Source organism: Ciconia boyciana, chromosome 14 (assembly GCF_034638445.1).
Source record: "Ciconia boyciana chromosome 14, ASM3463844v1, whole genome shotgun sequence".
Taxonomy (NCBI): Eukaryota; Metazoa; Chordata; class Aves; order Ciconiiformes; family Ciconiidae; genus Ciconia; species Ciconia boyciana.
The window spans coordinates 1,503,464-1,514,385 of NC_132947.1; the positions used below are offsets into that span (position 1 = coordinate 1,503,464).

A 10,922-nucleotide genomic window follows, 5' to 3' on the forward strand; every position below is an offset into this window, starting at 1 on the left:
CTGCGCTGAGCGACAGAGAGGCGAGGGAAAAACCTCCAAGACACAGGGTTGAGAAAAGCCAGCATAAAGCGTTTTTATTGCAATAATAAAACTTGATACCTTTATGCGGTGGAGAAGGAAGTGAACGGCGGCAATTTCTCTTACCAAATCACTAGGCAGGGCGGAGGGAGGGGGCAGATAGGACAGCAGCGGGGGAAGCTATGCATCGTATGAGACCAGACAAGCGGCGATGACCAGCATCAGGTGTCAGGAGAGAACGGTCAGGTGTGCTCAGACCGGGGACAACCGGGGTCTGATGTTTCCTTTTCAGGGGGGAGAAGAGGGGACAGGGGCTTTTTCTTTGAGCTGACTCCCCACCAGCCCCGCCACCTCCCCTGTAGACAGCACCTTCCGTTTGTCTGCTGTTTTCCTTTTTCTTTAAAGAAAGCTCAATGTAAGCTACTGAATTTTCAGGGTGTGGTGGAGCTCCGATGGAAACCCATCTCCATGAATCCAAAAGCAGGCTGGAGGGGGAAGGCAGGTCCGCCGTGAGACGGCAGAGCGAGGCGGGGGCAGAGCAGGCCCCCTTCCCAGGAGCAGCCCCACGGTGCCCACAGCGATGCTGCACCCTCCCCGGGGAGCAGGGAAAGGACGCGCTGCTCCCTCGCTGCCCCGGTTCCAGGCAGGGTACCTACACACAATCCTAGCGCTACTTTGCTCTCCGCATCCGTTCAGCCTCGACAGCCTCACTCTGCTATGGCTTTTGCAGCAGCAGCAATTTCTGGTTTGAAAACACCATAGAGATCTGCACCAAAACGAGTAACTAACAGGTTTCCTTTTGTTCAAATGACTCCTATCTAAGGTCAGCCCATCTGCGTGCTACTGGTAAAACGTAGTCTACACCTGGAACAAAAATAAGATTAAGAACTTGACCCAAAAAGAGTTGAGGTTTACGGCGTATAGTTTAAAAAGACATAAAAACACGATACAAGGAGGAAGAGTCAGACGCAAAGCTTAGTGACCAAAGGCATTCAATCAAGGTGTAAGGTTATACAATGAGTGTAGTGGACTATCAGGAAAAGCTCCGTACAAAGTCATGTGCACTCTTCTTGAAGCTGAGATTCTGGATTCCTCCATGTGCCAAACCTGCTGGGAGAGAGGAGAGGCAGCGTGACCAAGCCGCCCGCCCGCTGCCTGCGGAGGAAACGCGGCAGAGGAGGCAGCGCGCTCACAAAACGGCGTCTCACCGCAAAGCGCACCGTGCGCTCAAAGCAGAAGTCAAGCCCCGATTACAGGGGAGGGAGCACAGCCCCATCCTGCCCACACCGCAGGACACACGGACCCCCGAGCACAGCCCCATCCTGCCCGCACCACAGGACCCACAGACCTCCAAGCACAGCCCCATCCTGCCCACACCGCAGGACACACGGACCCCCAAGCACAGCCCCATCCTGCCCGCACCGCAGGACACATGGACCTCCAAGCACAGCCCCATCCTGCCCACACCGCAGGACACATGGACCACAGCCCCATCCTGCCCGCACCGCAGGACACACGGACCACAGAGCACAGCCCCATCCTGCCCGCACCGCAGGACCCACAGATCCCAGAGCACAGCCCCATCCTGCCCGCACCGCAGGACCCACAGACCCCAGAGCACAGCCCCATCCTGCCCACACCGCAGGACCCACAGACCCCGGAGCACAGCCCCATCCTGCCCGCACCGCAGGACCCACAGACCCCGGAGCACAGCCCCATCCTGCCCGCACCGCAGGACACACGGACCCCCAAGCACAGCCCCATCCTGCCCGCACCGCAGGACACATGGACCTCCAAGCACAGCCCCATCCTGCCCGCACCGCAGGACACATGGACCACAGCCCCATCCTGCCCGCACCGCAGGACACACGGACCACAGAGCACAGCCCCATCCTGCCCGCACCGCAGGACCCACAGATCCCAGAGCACAGCCCCATCCTGCCCGCACCGCAGGACCCACAGACCCCAGAGCACAGCCCCATCCTGCCCACACCGCAGGACACACGGACCACAGAGCACAGCCCCATCCTGCCCACACCGCAGGACACACGGACCACAGAGCACAGCCCCATCCTGCCCGCACCGCAGGACCCACGGACCCCGGAGCACAGCCCCATCCTGCCCACACCGCAGGACACACGGACCACAGAGCACAGCCCCATCCTGCCCACACCGCAGGACACACGGACCACAGAGCACAGCCCCATCCTGCCCGCACCGCAGGACCCACGGACCCCGGAGCACAGCCCCATCCTGCCCGCACCACCAGGCCCATGCACCAGCAGCAAGAGAGGCACAGGGGGGAGCAGGCCGCCAAGCGCTGTGGTGCAGCAACACAACACAAGGAACCCAAGGCACGGTCAGCCGGCACCGCAACCCCTCCATGGCATGAACCAGCTCTGCCAGACTGGAAACTTTGCCCGTACCACTGTAGTGATGCCCAGCTCAGCAGCCTCCCGAGAGCAACTCCCACCCACAGCCAGAAACCTGCCCTATCCTTCTCATACTCCCCATTGCCATCACCTCCACCCCACCTCCCCATCTGAGACAAAAGATGGGGGCCTTGAGTCTCCTCTAAGCCACCACACTCCCTGCTGGCAGCTGCCCCTCCTTACCCGAGGACAGGGTGCTGGGGTAGGTCATTCCAATTTCATGAGCTCCACGTCAAAAATTAGAGTGGCGTTTGGTGGGATGATCCCTGGGTGGCCAGTAGAGCCGTAGGCGTAATCTGGGGAGATGGTCATCTTTGCCCGCTGACCAACGCTCATCTGGGGGCAGGGAAAGAAACACAGGGGTGTCAGGAGATGGGCACAATCACCGGGTGAGTGACAGCAAGAAGGACACAGTCCTGTCCCCACTCCTTCCCTTGCACTGGGCAAGAGCAAGGACCCAGGCTGGACAAACCAGAGCGGACGGAAGAGGAATGGGAAGAACATCAGAAGGGAAAGGCAGGCAGCACGGGCGGAAAAAGAGCAGGGCTCGAGATGTCCTTCACACAAGCAAAGGGAGGGAACGCCAGGCCATTCCCTACAGCCACCGGCACCCTTCTGCCGCACTGCCTCGCGTCCCCAGCGGCGTGCGGAGCTGGGCGCAGTCACGCACGCAGGAGCTGAAGCCACCAGCGGGAGCCACCAGCAGGAGCTGAAGCCACGCCGTGCCCACCAGCCCTCCCTCCGCGTGGGCTTCACAGCCTGGGAGCCGTCTCTGCTGGGAGCGGGAGGCCCAAGCACTCCCCGCCGCTTTCGTTCAGAGCTGACTCAGTAGAGAAATGTCACCGCTGAGTCACCGACGTGCCGTAGGTGTTCCTGGGGCCCGGCCCTGCTCCATTCCTGCCATCTGGCAGGTGGCAATGCAGAAGGTGATATTCACACCCACACCTCCCAGCGCTGAGGGGGCGGAGGGGTAGAAAACACAGGGGAATAAAATTAAAAAAAAAAATATTAAAAAAAATAGAGAACGAGCTGCACACAGTGATTTCTGCCCACGCTGCAGCTCCCCAGGCGCACGGCTCTGCACAGCCCCACAAGGGAGACCGCGAGGCGGAGAAGCATCAGGCACCTGAGCGACTCCTTCCTCCCAGCCGCGGATCACCTCCTGCTTGCCCATCACGAACTTGAACGGCTTGTTCCTGTCGCGGGAGGAATCAAACTTCTTCCCATCCTCCAGCATACCTGGGGAAAGAAGGAGGGAGACAACGGTGACACAGGGACAGAGCCACGCACGCCTGCGTGAAACAGGCTCTGAGCGGGTGACGGTCACCCCTGGGAGAGCTCACGTGGCCCTGAGTCAAAGGTGTTCTCAGCTCAGCCTCCTCTCCCCTGGGGAAACACCTGCACGGGCGGTCTGGAGGGGAAAACCCCCACCAGCACCCCCAGGTCATCATCCAGCCTGGCAGGAGCAGCCCTGGGGCAGGGCAGGATTGTTCCTGCTCCCGGCTGCTTTGACCCAGAGAGAAGCAATCCTCTGGGCTGGGACCAAGGACAGAGGAGGGGAGCAGATGGAGGGGTGGAAAAAAACCCAAACCTTCCCCACCTTGCAGCACCGCTGCCAGCTGTATTGCAGGCAGCAGCATCAGGCACGGCGCTTCCCATCCCACCAGCAAACACACCTCCCGCTCCTCTCTACGGGCAGGCTTCCATCCTTGGGCACCCAAAACAGAGTCAGGGCTCCGGTGCCCCATCTCAGCTGCTGCCGGCCTCCAGCCCACCCCACGCCCAGCTGCATCCCACTGGTCTTCAGCCAAATCCCTCCCGTACCCAGAAACGACGACGGGGAGAGGCAGCACCAAGCGCTGGACACACGCGCCCAGGGCAGCCCTCGTTCCCCTGGCACACGCTGCACGGTGAGGGCTGAGCGAGGCTGATATCCCCAGGGCTAAATATAACTCCCCAACATGAGCAAAGGAGGAATTTCCTCCCCTCCCTTGCTCCCTGCCTGACCTTCTTGGGGAATCTTGGAGCTGGAGCTGCCTTATAGGAGCAGCAACTCTGCTGGCCAGTGGAGCTGCTGCTCCTATAAGGCAGCTCCGGCTCCACATTAACAGAGCCAGCACCCATGCAATAAGAGTGATGATAAACTCTCCTGCAAACGTTCCTCACTTCTTCACTGCCCAAAACCCTGTTTTCTTGGCTGGAAACAGCTCTATAGTCTTCAAAACCAAACTCATCCAGCAACACATGGGGCAGACGGATTTCCCTTCACCAGGACGCTGCCCATGGGCAAGAGAAAATGCATCTGCATACAAGATGAGTCAGGGCATCTCAGCCCCCGTTTGCACCGTGACGGCAGCCAGAGCGAACGGCACGCGGACACGGGCAGTCGTGGTGATGGGAGGCACTGAACAGAAAGGAGGGAACGGGAAAAAATACATCACCTTTGCAGGAGCAAGGAGCACCGAAACCTCTGGGCTGCAGGAAGATGCAGGGGGTGAGGGACAGCAGCCCCAGGTTTCAGTCAGGGAGTGGAATTAAGCTTTTAATTTCACAGAAAGGAAAAATTCCCCCCTCCAGGGCTTCTGAGCATCAGCACCAGCTCAGCCGGTCAGGCCGCAGCCCTGGACTTTGGAATAGTAAATCTGGAGTTTTCTTGTTTCCTGCTTCTGGGATAAACCTCTTGTCGCTGAACCTGCTTCCAGCCCCGTCTGGCACTACGCCCCGCTCCCGTCCGCTGGCCTTCCTCCCGCCCAGCGGGGACGCTGGCAGCAGGGACACGGGGCAGGCCACGCCGGCTGGCGCAGGCAGCGCCGCTTGGCCGCGACATGAGCTGACCCCGAGCTCAGCTCTGAGCCCTCAGGCTTCGCAACGAGCTGGGGCGGCTGCAGAAGGACGGAGAGGACGGCTCGTGCCTGCCGCCCTTCTCCCCAGGCACCCGCAGAGGAAAAACCCCGGGGACCACGCAGCACAACCCCGCTGCTCGTCCTGGCAAACAGGGACCTGCAGGATGCTTGCGGGGCACCCGCTGCCTGCAGAATTGCATCCCGTTTAATGTCCTGGCCAGGGGAACGGTAAAGGCACTGTCACCGGCACAGGTGATGCCGCAGACCTCGCGCAGGAGCGGACGGCGCTGCCCGCCCCTGCCGCTGAGCTCACCCGTCCGAATCCAGCCTTGGGAAGCGTTTCGGAGCTGGCAGCACCCTGGCCGCAGGAGAGAGGGATTAACAGACTAAGCTGGTTGCAGCAGCCCAGGGGGATCGGTCACTCGGGCTGCCCCCGGCCCAGGAAGGTGCAGGTCGCACAAGGGAGCTCATCCCTGCTCCCCGGCACGGGGCTGCCACGCTCCCCCCACCACGCCAGCGGGGAAAACCAAGAGGCTCCGATGCTTCGGAGATGGCATCCTCATCTCAGGCACTTCCTCTGCCTGTGAGGCCCCTGGGAGATTTCTCCAGCCCTGGACAAGTATGAGCAACCATTTCCTCATCCCTGCCATCCCCGAGCAAGGAGATAACAAGATCTTAAAGCTATTACAGAGGCAAAGCATCCTCTGGCAAGAGCAGTTGTCCCACCAGAGCCCCAGGAGCAGCCCCGGCAGGGCTCCTTGCTCGCCACCACCAGTCCCGTGAGGAGGGCAGAGCCCACGGAGGTGGGTTATGGAGACCCACCTGCCCTGGCTCCCACCCTGAAAGATTTGACATCCCCCGGAGATCTCAGCTGGACTACACGGACACCGGGGGGTCTCGGGGGAACGGCAGCGAGGAAGAGCACAGAGCCCTGCAGCCGGGGCTGCAGCAGTCGCGGGATGGAGTGGGGGGCTCTGGAGAGCAGCCCCAGCTCTGGACGGGCAGGCAGCGCGGCCCTGCCAGGTCTCTGCCACACTTGGCAGGCAGCAGCCGGGAGACGCCGGCTGCAACGTGCGACTTGGCTCCAGTCCCTTGGGCGGGCAGAGGCATCGGAAAGTGGCGCTGGCGCAGGCAGGGGCAGCCCCCGAGACAAACCCGCAGGTTCGGGTTTTGCTGGCGGGGTGTGGAGCCGATCCTCGGCACGGCCATCGCCCAGGGGTCCTGCACGGAGCCAACTTCCTGAGGAGAGGCAGGGAGAGACCGGAGCAGCGGGGCAGGCACCTCTGCTCCAGCCAGAGGAAGGGACAGGATGGGAAACCCTTCCCGAAAGCCCTGGGATACCCAGGCAGTGACCAGGGCATGCTCCAACCCCCCGCGTCAGGACGGGGCTGCCCAGCTGAGGTTAAATCCTGCCTCCACCAGCAACCCCTGCCAGATGCTTTACATCCCAGGGCCCAAGCTGCCTGCACCAGCGCTCCCCATCACCCAGCCCACCCCCATCCCCACCTGCAGCCGGACACAGGAGGGGGTTCTGCCCACCGTTTGACCCCCAGCGCAGGTGGGGAAGGGGTGCTTTAGGAGAAGGCACCGAGCTCCCACAACCCACAGACCGGCAGTCGCACGCCTCGGTAGGAAACGTCTCGCAATCGCAAAGCGTTTGCTGCTGCGCGAGCATCGCGGCACCCAGACGCAGCGGGGAGAGCACCACCGCGCCAGGTGCCATGCGGACAACAGGAAGAGCGGGCAGCCGAGCCCGCGTCCAGCCTGCGCAGCAATGCACGGGTGCTGGGGAAGGACGGCGGTCCCCTCTGTGCTACCCTGCCAGAGAAAGCCAGTTTTCTCGAGCGTCCCTCTCAACATTTCCATCCCTCTGCTCTGGGCCCACCACCCTCCCAGACACAGCAAGCTGGGTGCGCTTTGCCACTCAGGCAAAGCCGTTTCGCCAAGCCAAGTCAGACTCGCTCCCGTCCCGGTGCTCCCCAGCACGGCCACGGGCCCCCATTTCCCCTCCAGCAGCACAGCGGGGTGGCCGCAGTCTCTCCACAGCCCCCGTGCACTCAGATCCCCTTGCACCAGCTCTCTTCACCCCCAGCCCGCTCCCGGGGAGCGCCATACCCAGCCCCGGCAGCACTCTGGGGCACCGCGGGAGCCCCAGCCACGCCAGCACAGCATCCCACTCTACACCAGCACAGCATCCCACTCTGCCCTGGCTCCCACCCCAGCAGCCAGACCCAGGGGGGCTCAGGTCTGTTAGGCCCCAACCCGCACCCCCCTCCCCATCGATTTGCTCCTACGCAGCCCTCCCGCCCCACGCCGGTTGCCGCGAGCAGTCCCGAACGCATCGGGGAACTTTATCCTTGATTTAGTTTCTTTAAGAGCCCTTTGTAGCAGATTTCACATCAAAGGCTGCTTCGGACGCCCTGCCGGGCGAGCTCTCCGGCAGCGTTCCCCCTGCTCCCCGCGGGCTGCAGGCACGACCCCCCGCAAACAGTGGGGACCCGGGACTGAAGGAGGGGGAAAGGGTCCAATTCCCCCAGCTCCCCCCATGCACCTCCACCTCCGCAATCCCAGCGTGAGCAACCCGTGTCTCCGAAGCAGGCGGCCCAGAGGATGCTCCGCTCTCCACCTCCTTCCCCAGCGCTGCCCTCCCGCACTGGGGCTGTCTGTCTGTCTGTCCCTCGCCCCCGGGATGAAATGGCTGCTCTCGGTGGGGCCAGGCCCCACGGAGCAGCAGCAGCCACCGGACGGCCGACCGAGCTGGCTCCCCGACGCTCCCTTGCTCTTGGGTCACCGGGTTTTTTTTCCAACATGGTTTTTAATCGAATCACCGCGCATCTGTAACCCAGCGCGGGGAGAGCTGACTCGCCGCACGCCCGTCACGGCACACCACGGGCTGGACCTCCTCAGCGCCGGCAGGTTTCTGCGCGGGAGCAAAGGGCAGCCGGGGATGGAGCTGACGCAGGGCTCTGGAAGGAGCCTCGGAACACAGAACCTCCCGCACCGTACTCTGCCGCCGTCCCCGATGCTGCTCCGGGATCGGCGAGCACCGTAACCGGGCTGCGGAATCAAAGGTTTCTAACGTTTCCCGAGAGCCAAGCCCCACTCCGGCCTCTCGCAGGGCAGGCTGCAGGGAGCCGCGCTGCCGACGCAGGCAGCGTTCGGCAACGAAAACGGCGTCAGGGCCTGAAGGTGTTTGATTTCTGCTGCCTGCCGAGGCGGGGGGGCGGGGGGGCAGAAGCTGCCTGCAGAGGGAACTGGGGGGGGGATAAAGGACAAAAGGAGACAATAATAACAAACAAACAAAAAGGAAATGAGAGAACCACTCCCACGAGCAGCGGATCGCTGCTGCTGAGGGTCCGTCAGGAGCATGTCACCACGCAGCACTTCGCCCGAAGCACCGGGACGTGGGGACGGGAAGCCGGTGACCCACCAGCAGCTCTGCTGGGGCGGGGGCCGCAGCCGGGAAGAGCGGCAGAGCTCCGGCAAGCGTCGCGGGAGCGGAGAGATGGTGGCGGGAGCCGGGAGGGCTGGCAGGCGGCAGGGCTGGCCCACCGGGAGCCACTTGACTGCCTGCCAGCCTCCCTTTGTTCTTCCACCGGTGGAGGAAACGGGGCGGCCGGGGGGGACCGAGCCGCTTCCTCTCCCTCCTGGCGAGGGAACGGGAAGGACGAGGGAGATGGAAGAGCAGCAGATGGGCTGGACGCCCGCCGAGCCCTCCCGGCAGGCAGGGCTGCCCGGGCCCCGCTCCGCAGAGAGGGGCACCCTCGGCCCCTCACCGTGGGCGAGGGGAGCGCTGGGGCGGGAAGGGGAATTGGTTATTAGCAGAAACAGCCACAAACGGCTCAAGCCGTTTTTACCCTGGAGCACAGCGGCCAACCCGATGAGCCGGAGCTGTTCGAAGGGCAGCTGAAAGGGGAGAGGAGACCCCCGGGGTGATCCCCCAAAGCATTTTTTGGGGTTCCAAGGTTGGTTTCTCCCCCCCCCCCCGAGTTGGCAGAAGGCTGCTGGAGGACACGGTGCAGAGCGTGACCCTCCTGGGCTGTCGGGGCAGCCCCTCACCAAAATACTCCGCCCGAACCCCAAACACTACCCCCCCTTACCCACACCGGGGTCCCCCCCGCGGGACCGCTGCCCCACGCTGCCCAGCCCTAAAAACATCCCGGGGTGGGCTGCGGGTCTGGGTCTGCCCCACGGGCACCCCTGGTGTCACCCCCACCAAGGGGCCGGGGCAGCAGGGACGGCGTCGGCGGTACAGGGACCCTGCTCGGACACAGCGAACCCCGGAGCTCCCGGGGGGGCTGACTCGCTGCCAGTGGGAGCACCCAGCATTGGGGGGCTCGGCTCGGCCGCTCCAAGGCCCACAGGCCTCTGCTGCCCTGGGACCCCCCAGGGCCCTGCCTGCCCCCCAGGCACCCCCTGAGCGCCCCCCGGGCCGTTTCCCAGCGCACCCCCAAAAAGAGGGGCGAGCGCGGGTGGGAAAGCCCCCCCCCCCCCTAGATCGGGCAGCGGGAGAGACGGCTTCCACGGGGACCACCGGGGCCTCCCCACGGCCAGGGGGCACAGCCAGCCCCCCGCCCCGGGCCCCCCCCGGCCCGCGGGAAAGCCCCCTGCCCCCAGCCCCACGGGGCGGGCCGGGCCCCCCTCCCGCGAGCCGGATCCCCCCGGTTCCCCCGGGGAGCGGCGCGGCCCAGCCGGGCCGCCCACACGGGCCGGGCCCGGGGTCCCCGCAGGCTGCCGGGGCGGGGCGGCGGGGGGCAGCCCCCGCTCCCCCACCGCGTCCCTCGGTCGCCGGGCCGGGCCGAGGCGACCCTCCCCCGGTGGCGGCGGGACAGCCCCCACCCTGCAGGCCCCGTGGCGGGCGGCACTCACCCGTGTAGTGCACCACGCAGGTCTGGCCGCGTTTGGGGAACGTCCGCCCTGCGGGGAGACACGCACCGTCAGCCCACCGGCACCGGGACCCGCACCGGGACCGGAACCGGCACCGGGACCGGGATCAGGACCGGCACCGGTCCGGCGGGGAGGGGAGGGAGAGGGGAGGGCATGCCGCGGCTTACCGTCGCCGGGGGCGATGGTCTCCACATGCACGCCCATGCCGGTGCCGGTGCCGCTCGCGCACCCGCAGCGCCCGCAGCCCGAGGGAGGAGGGGCCACGTGTGCGCAGCCTCGGCCGCCGCGCCGCCATAGAGCCCGCCCGCCCGCCGCCTAGACGGGCCCCGCCCCCGGCCCCGGCCGCCGCCATCTTCCGCGCTCTGCCCCCCTCCTCCTCCCCCTCCCCCCCCCGCAGCCTCCTCTTCCTGCCCGGCCCCGGCCGCCATCTTGGCCCCGCGCGGTTGCCGGGGGAACGCGGGGCCCGCCGTGAGGGACCCCCCCGGGGCTCGGGACACGGTGTAGTGGTGGTCTCGGTAGTGTTAGGTTTACGGTTGGACTTGATGATCTTAAAGGTGTTTTCTAACCTATACGATTCTGTGATTCTGGGTCCTTGCAGGCTTGGCCCGTTTATCCGCCATTGGTAGGCCCAAGAAGCGCAGGGCCTGGCCGCAGCGAGCCTGCCCAGCCCCGGGTGCGTGGCCCAGCGCAGGCCGCTGTGGAGGCCCGGGGCTACCAAAGCAGGGCTCCCAGGGAACCCCGA

The 10,922-nt window shown here is 64.8% G+C and overlaps 2 protein-coding genes across 4 annotated transcripts; both read right to left on the reverse strand.

Moving 5' to 3' along the window:
- Positions 1 to 993: 993 nt before the first annotated feature.
- FKBP1A (FKBP prolyl isomerase 1A) lies at positions 994 to 10,481 on the reverse strand. 3 transcript variants are annotated; one of them, XM_072879274.1, is made up of 5 exons: positions 10,348 to 10,481; positions 10,163 to 10,210; positions 3,577 to 3,689; positions 2,634 to 2,786; positions 994 to 1,125 (listed from the first exon to the last, which is right to left on the reverse strand). In XM_072879274.1, the coding sequence occupies exons 1-4, from the start codon at positions 10,382 to 10,384 to the stop codon at positions 2,658 to 2,660; spliced, it is 327 nt and encodes a 108-aa protein (XP_072735375.1). In that variant the 5' UTR covers positions 10,385 to 10,481; the 3' UTR covers positions 994 to 1,125; positions 2,634 to 2,657. The 3 variants fall into 3 exon arrangements, with proteins under 3 accessions (XP_072735375.1, XP_072735376.1, XP_072735378.1); XM_072879275.1 differs by having other exon boundaries at positions 994 to 1,128; XM_072879277.1 differs by lacking the exon at positions 10,163 to 10,210 and having other exon boundaries at positions 10,348 to 10,450.
- LOC140659445 (uncharacterized) lies at positions 7,614 to 9,451 on the reverse strand. The gene is made up of 3 exons (XM_072879126.1): positions 9,394 to 9,451; positions 8,724 to 9,327; positions 7,614 to 8,547 (listed from the first exon to the last, which is right to left on the reverse strand). The coding sequence occupies exons 1-3, from the start codon at positions 9,449 to 9,451 to the stop codon at positions 8,118 to 8,120; spliced, it is 1,092 nt and encodes a 363-aa protein (XP_072735227.1). The 3' UTR covers positions 7,614 to 8,117.
- Positions 10,482 to 10,922: the final 441 nt, after the last annotated feature.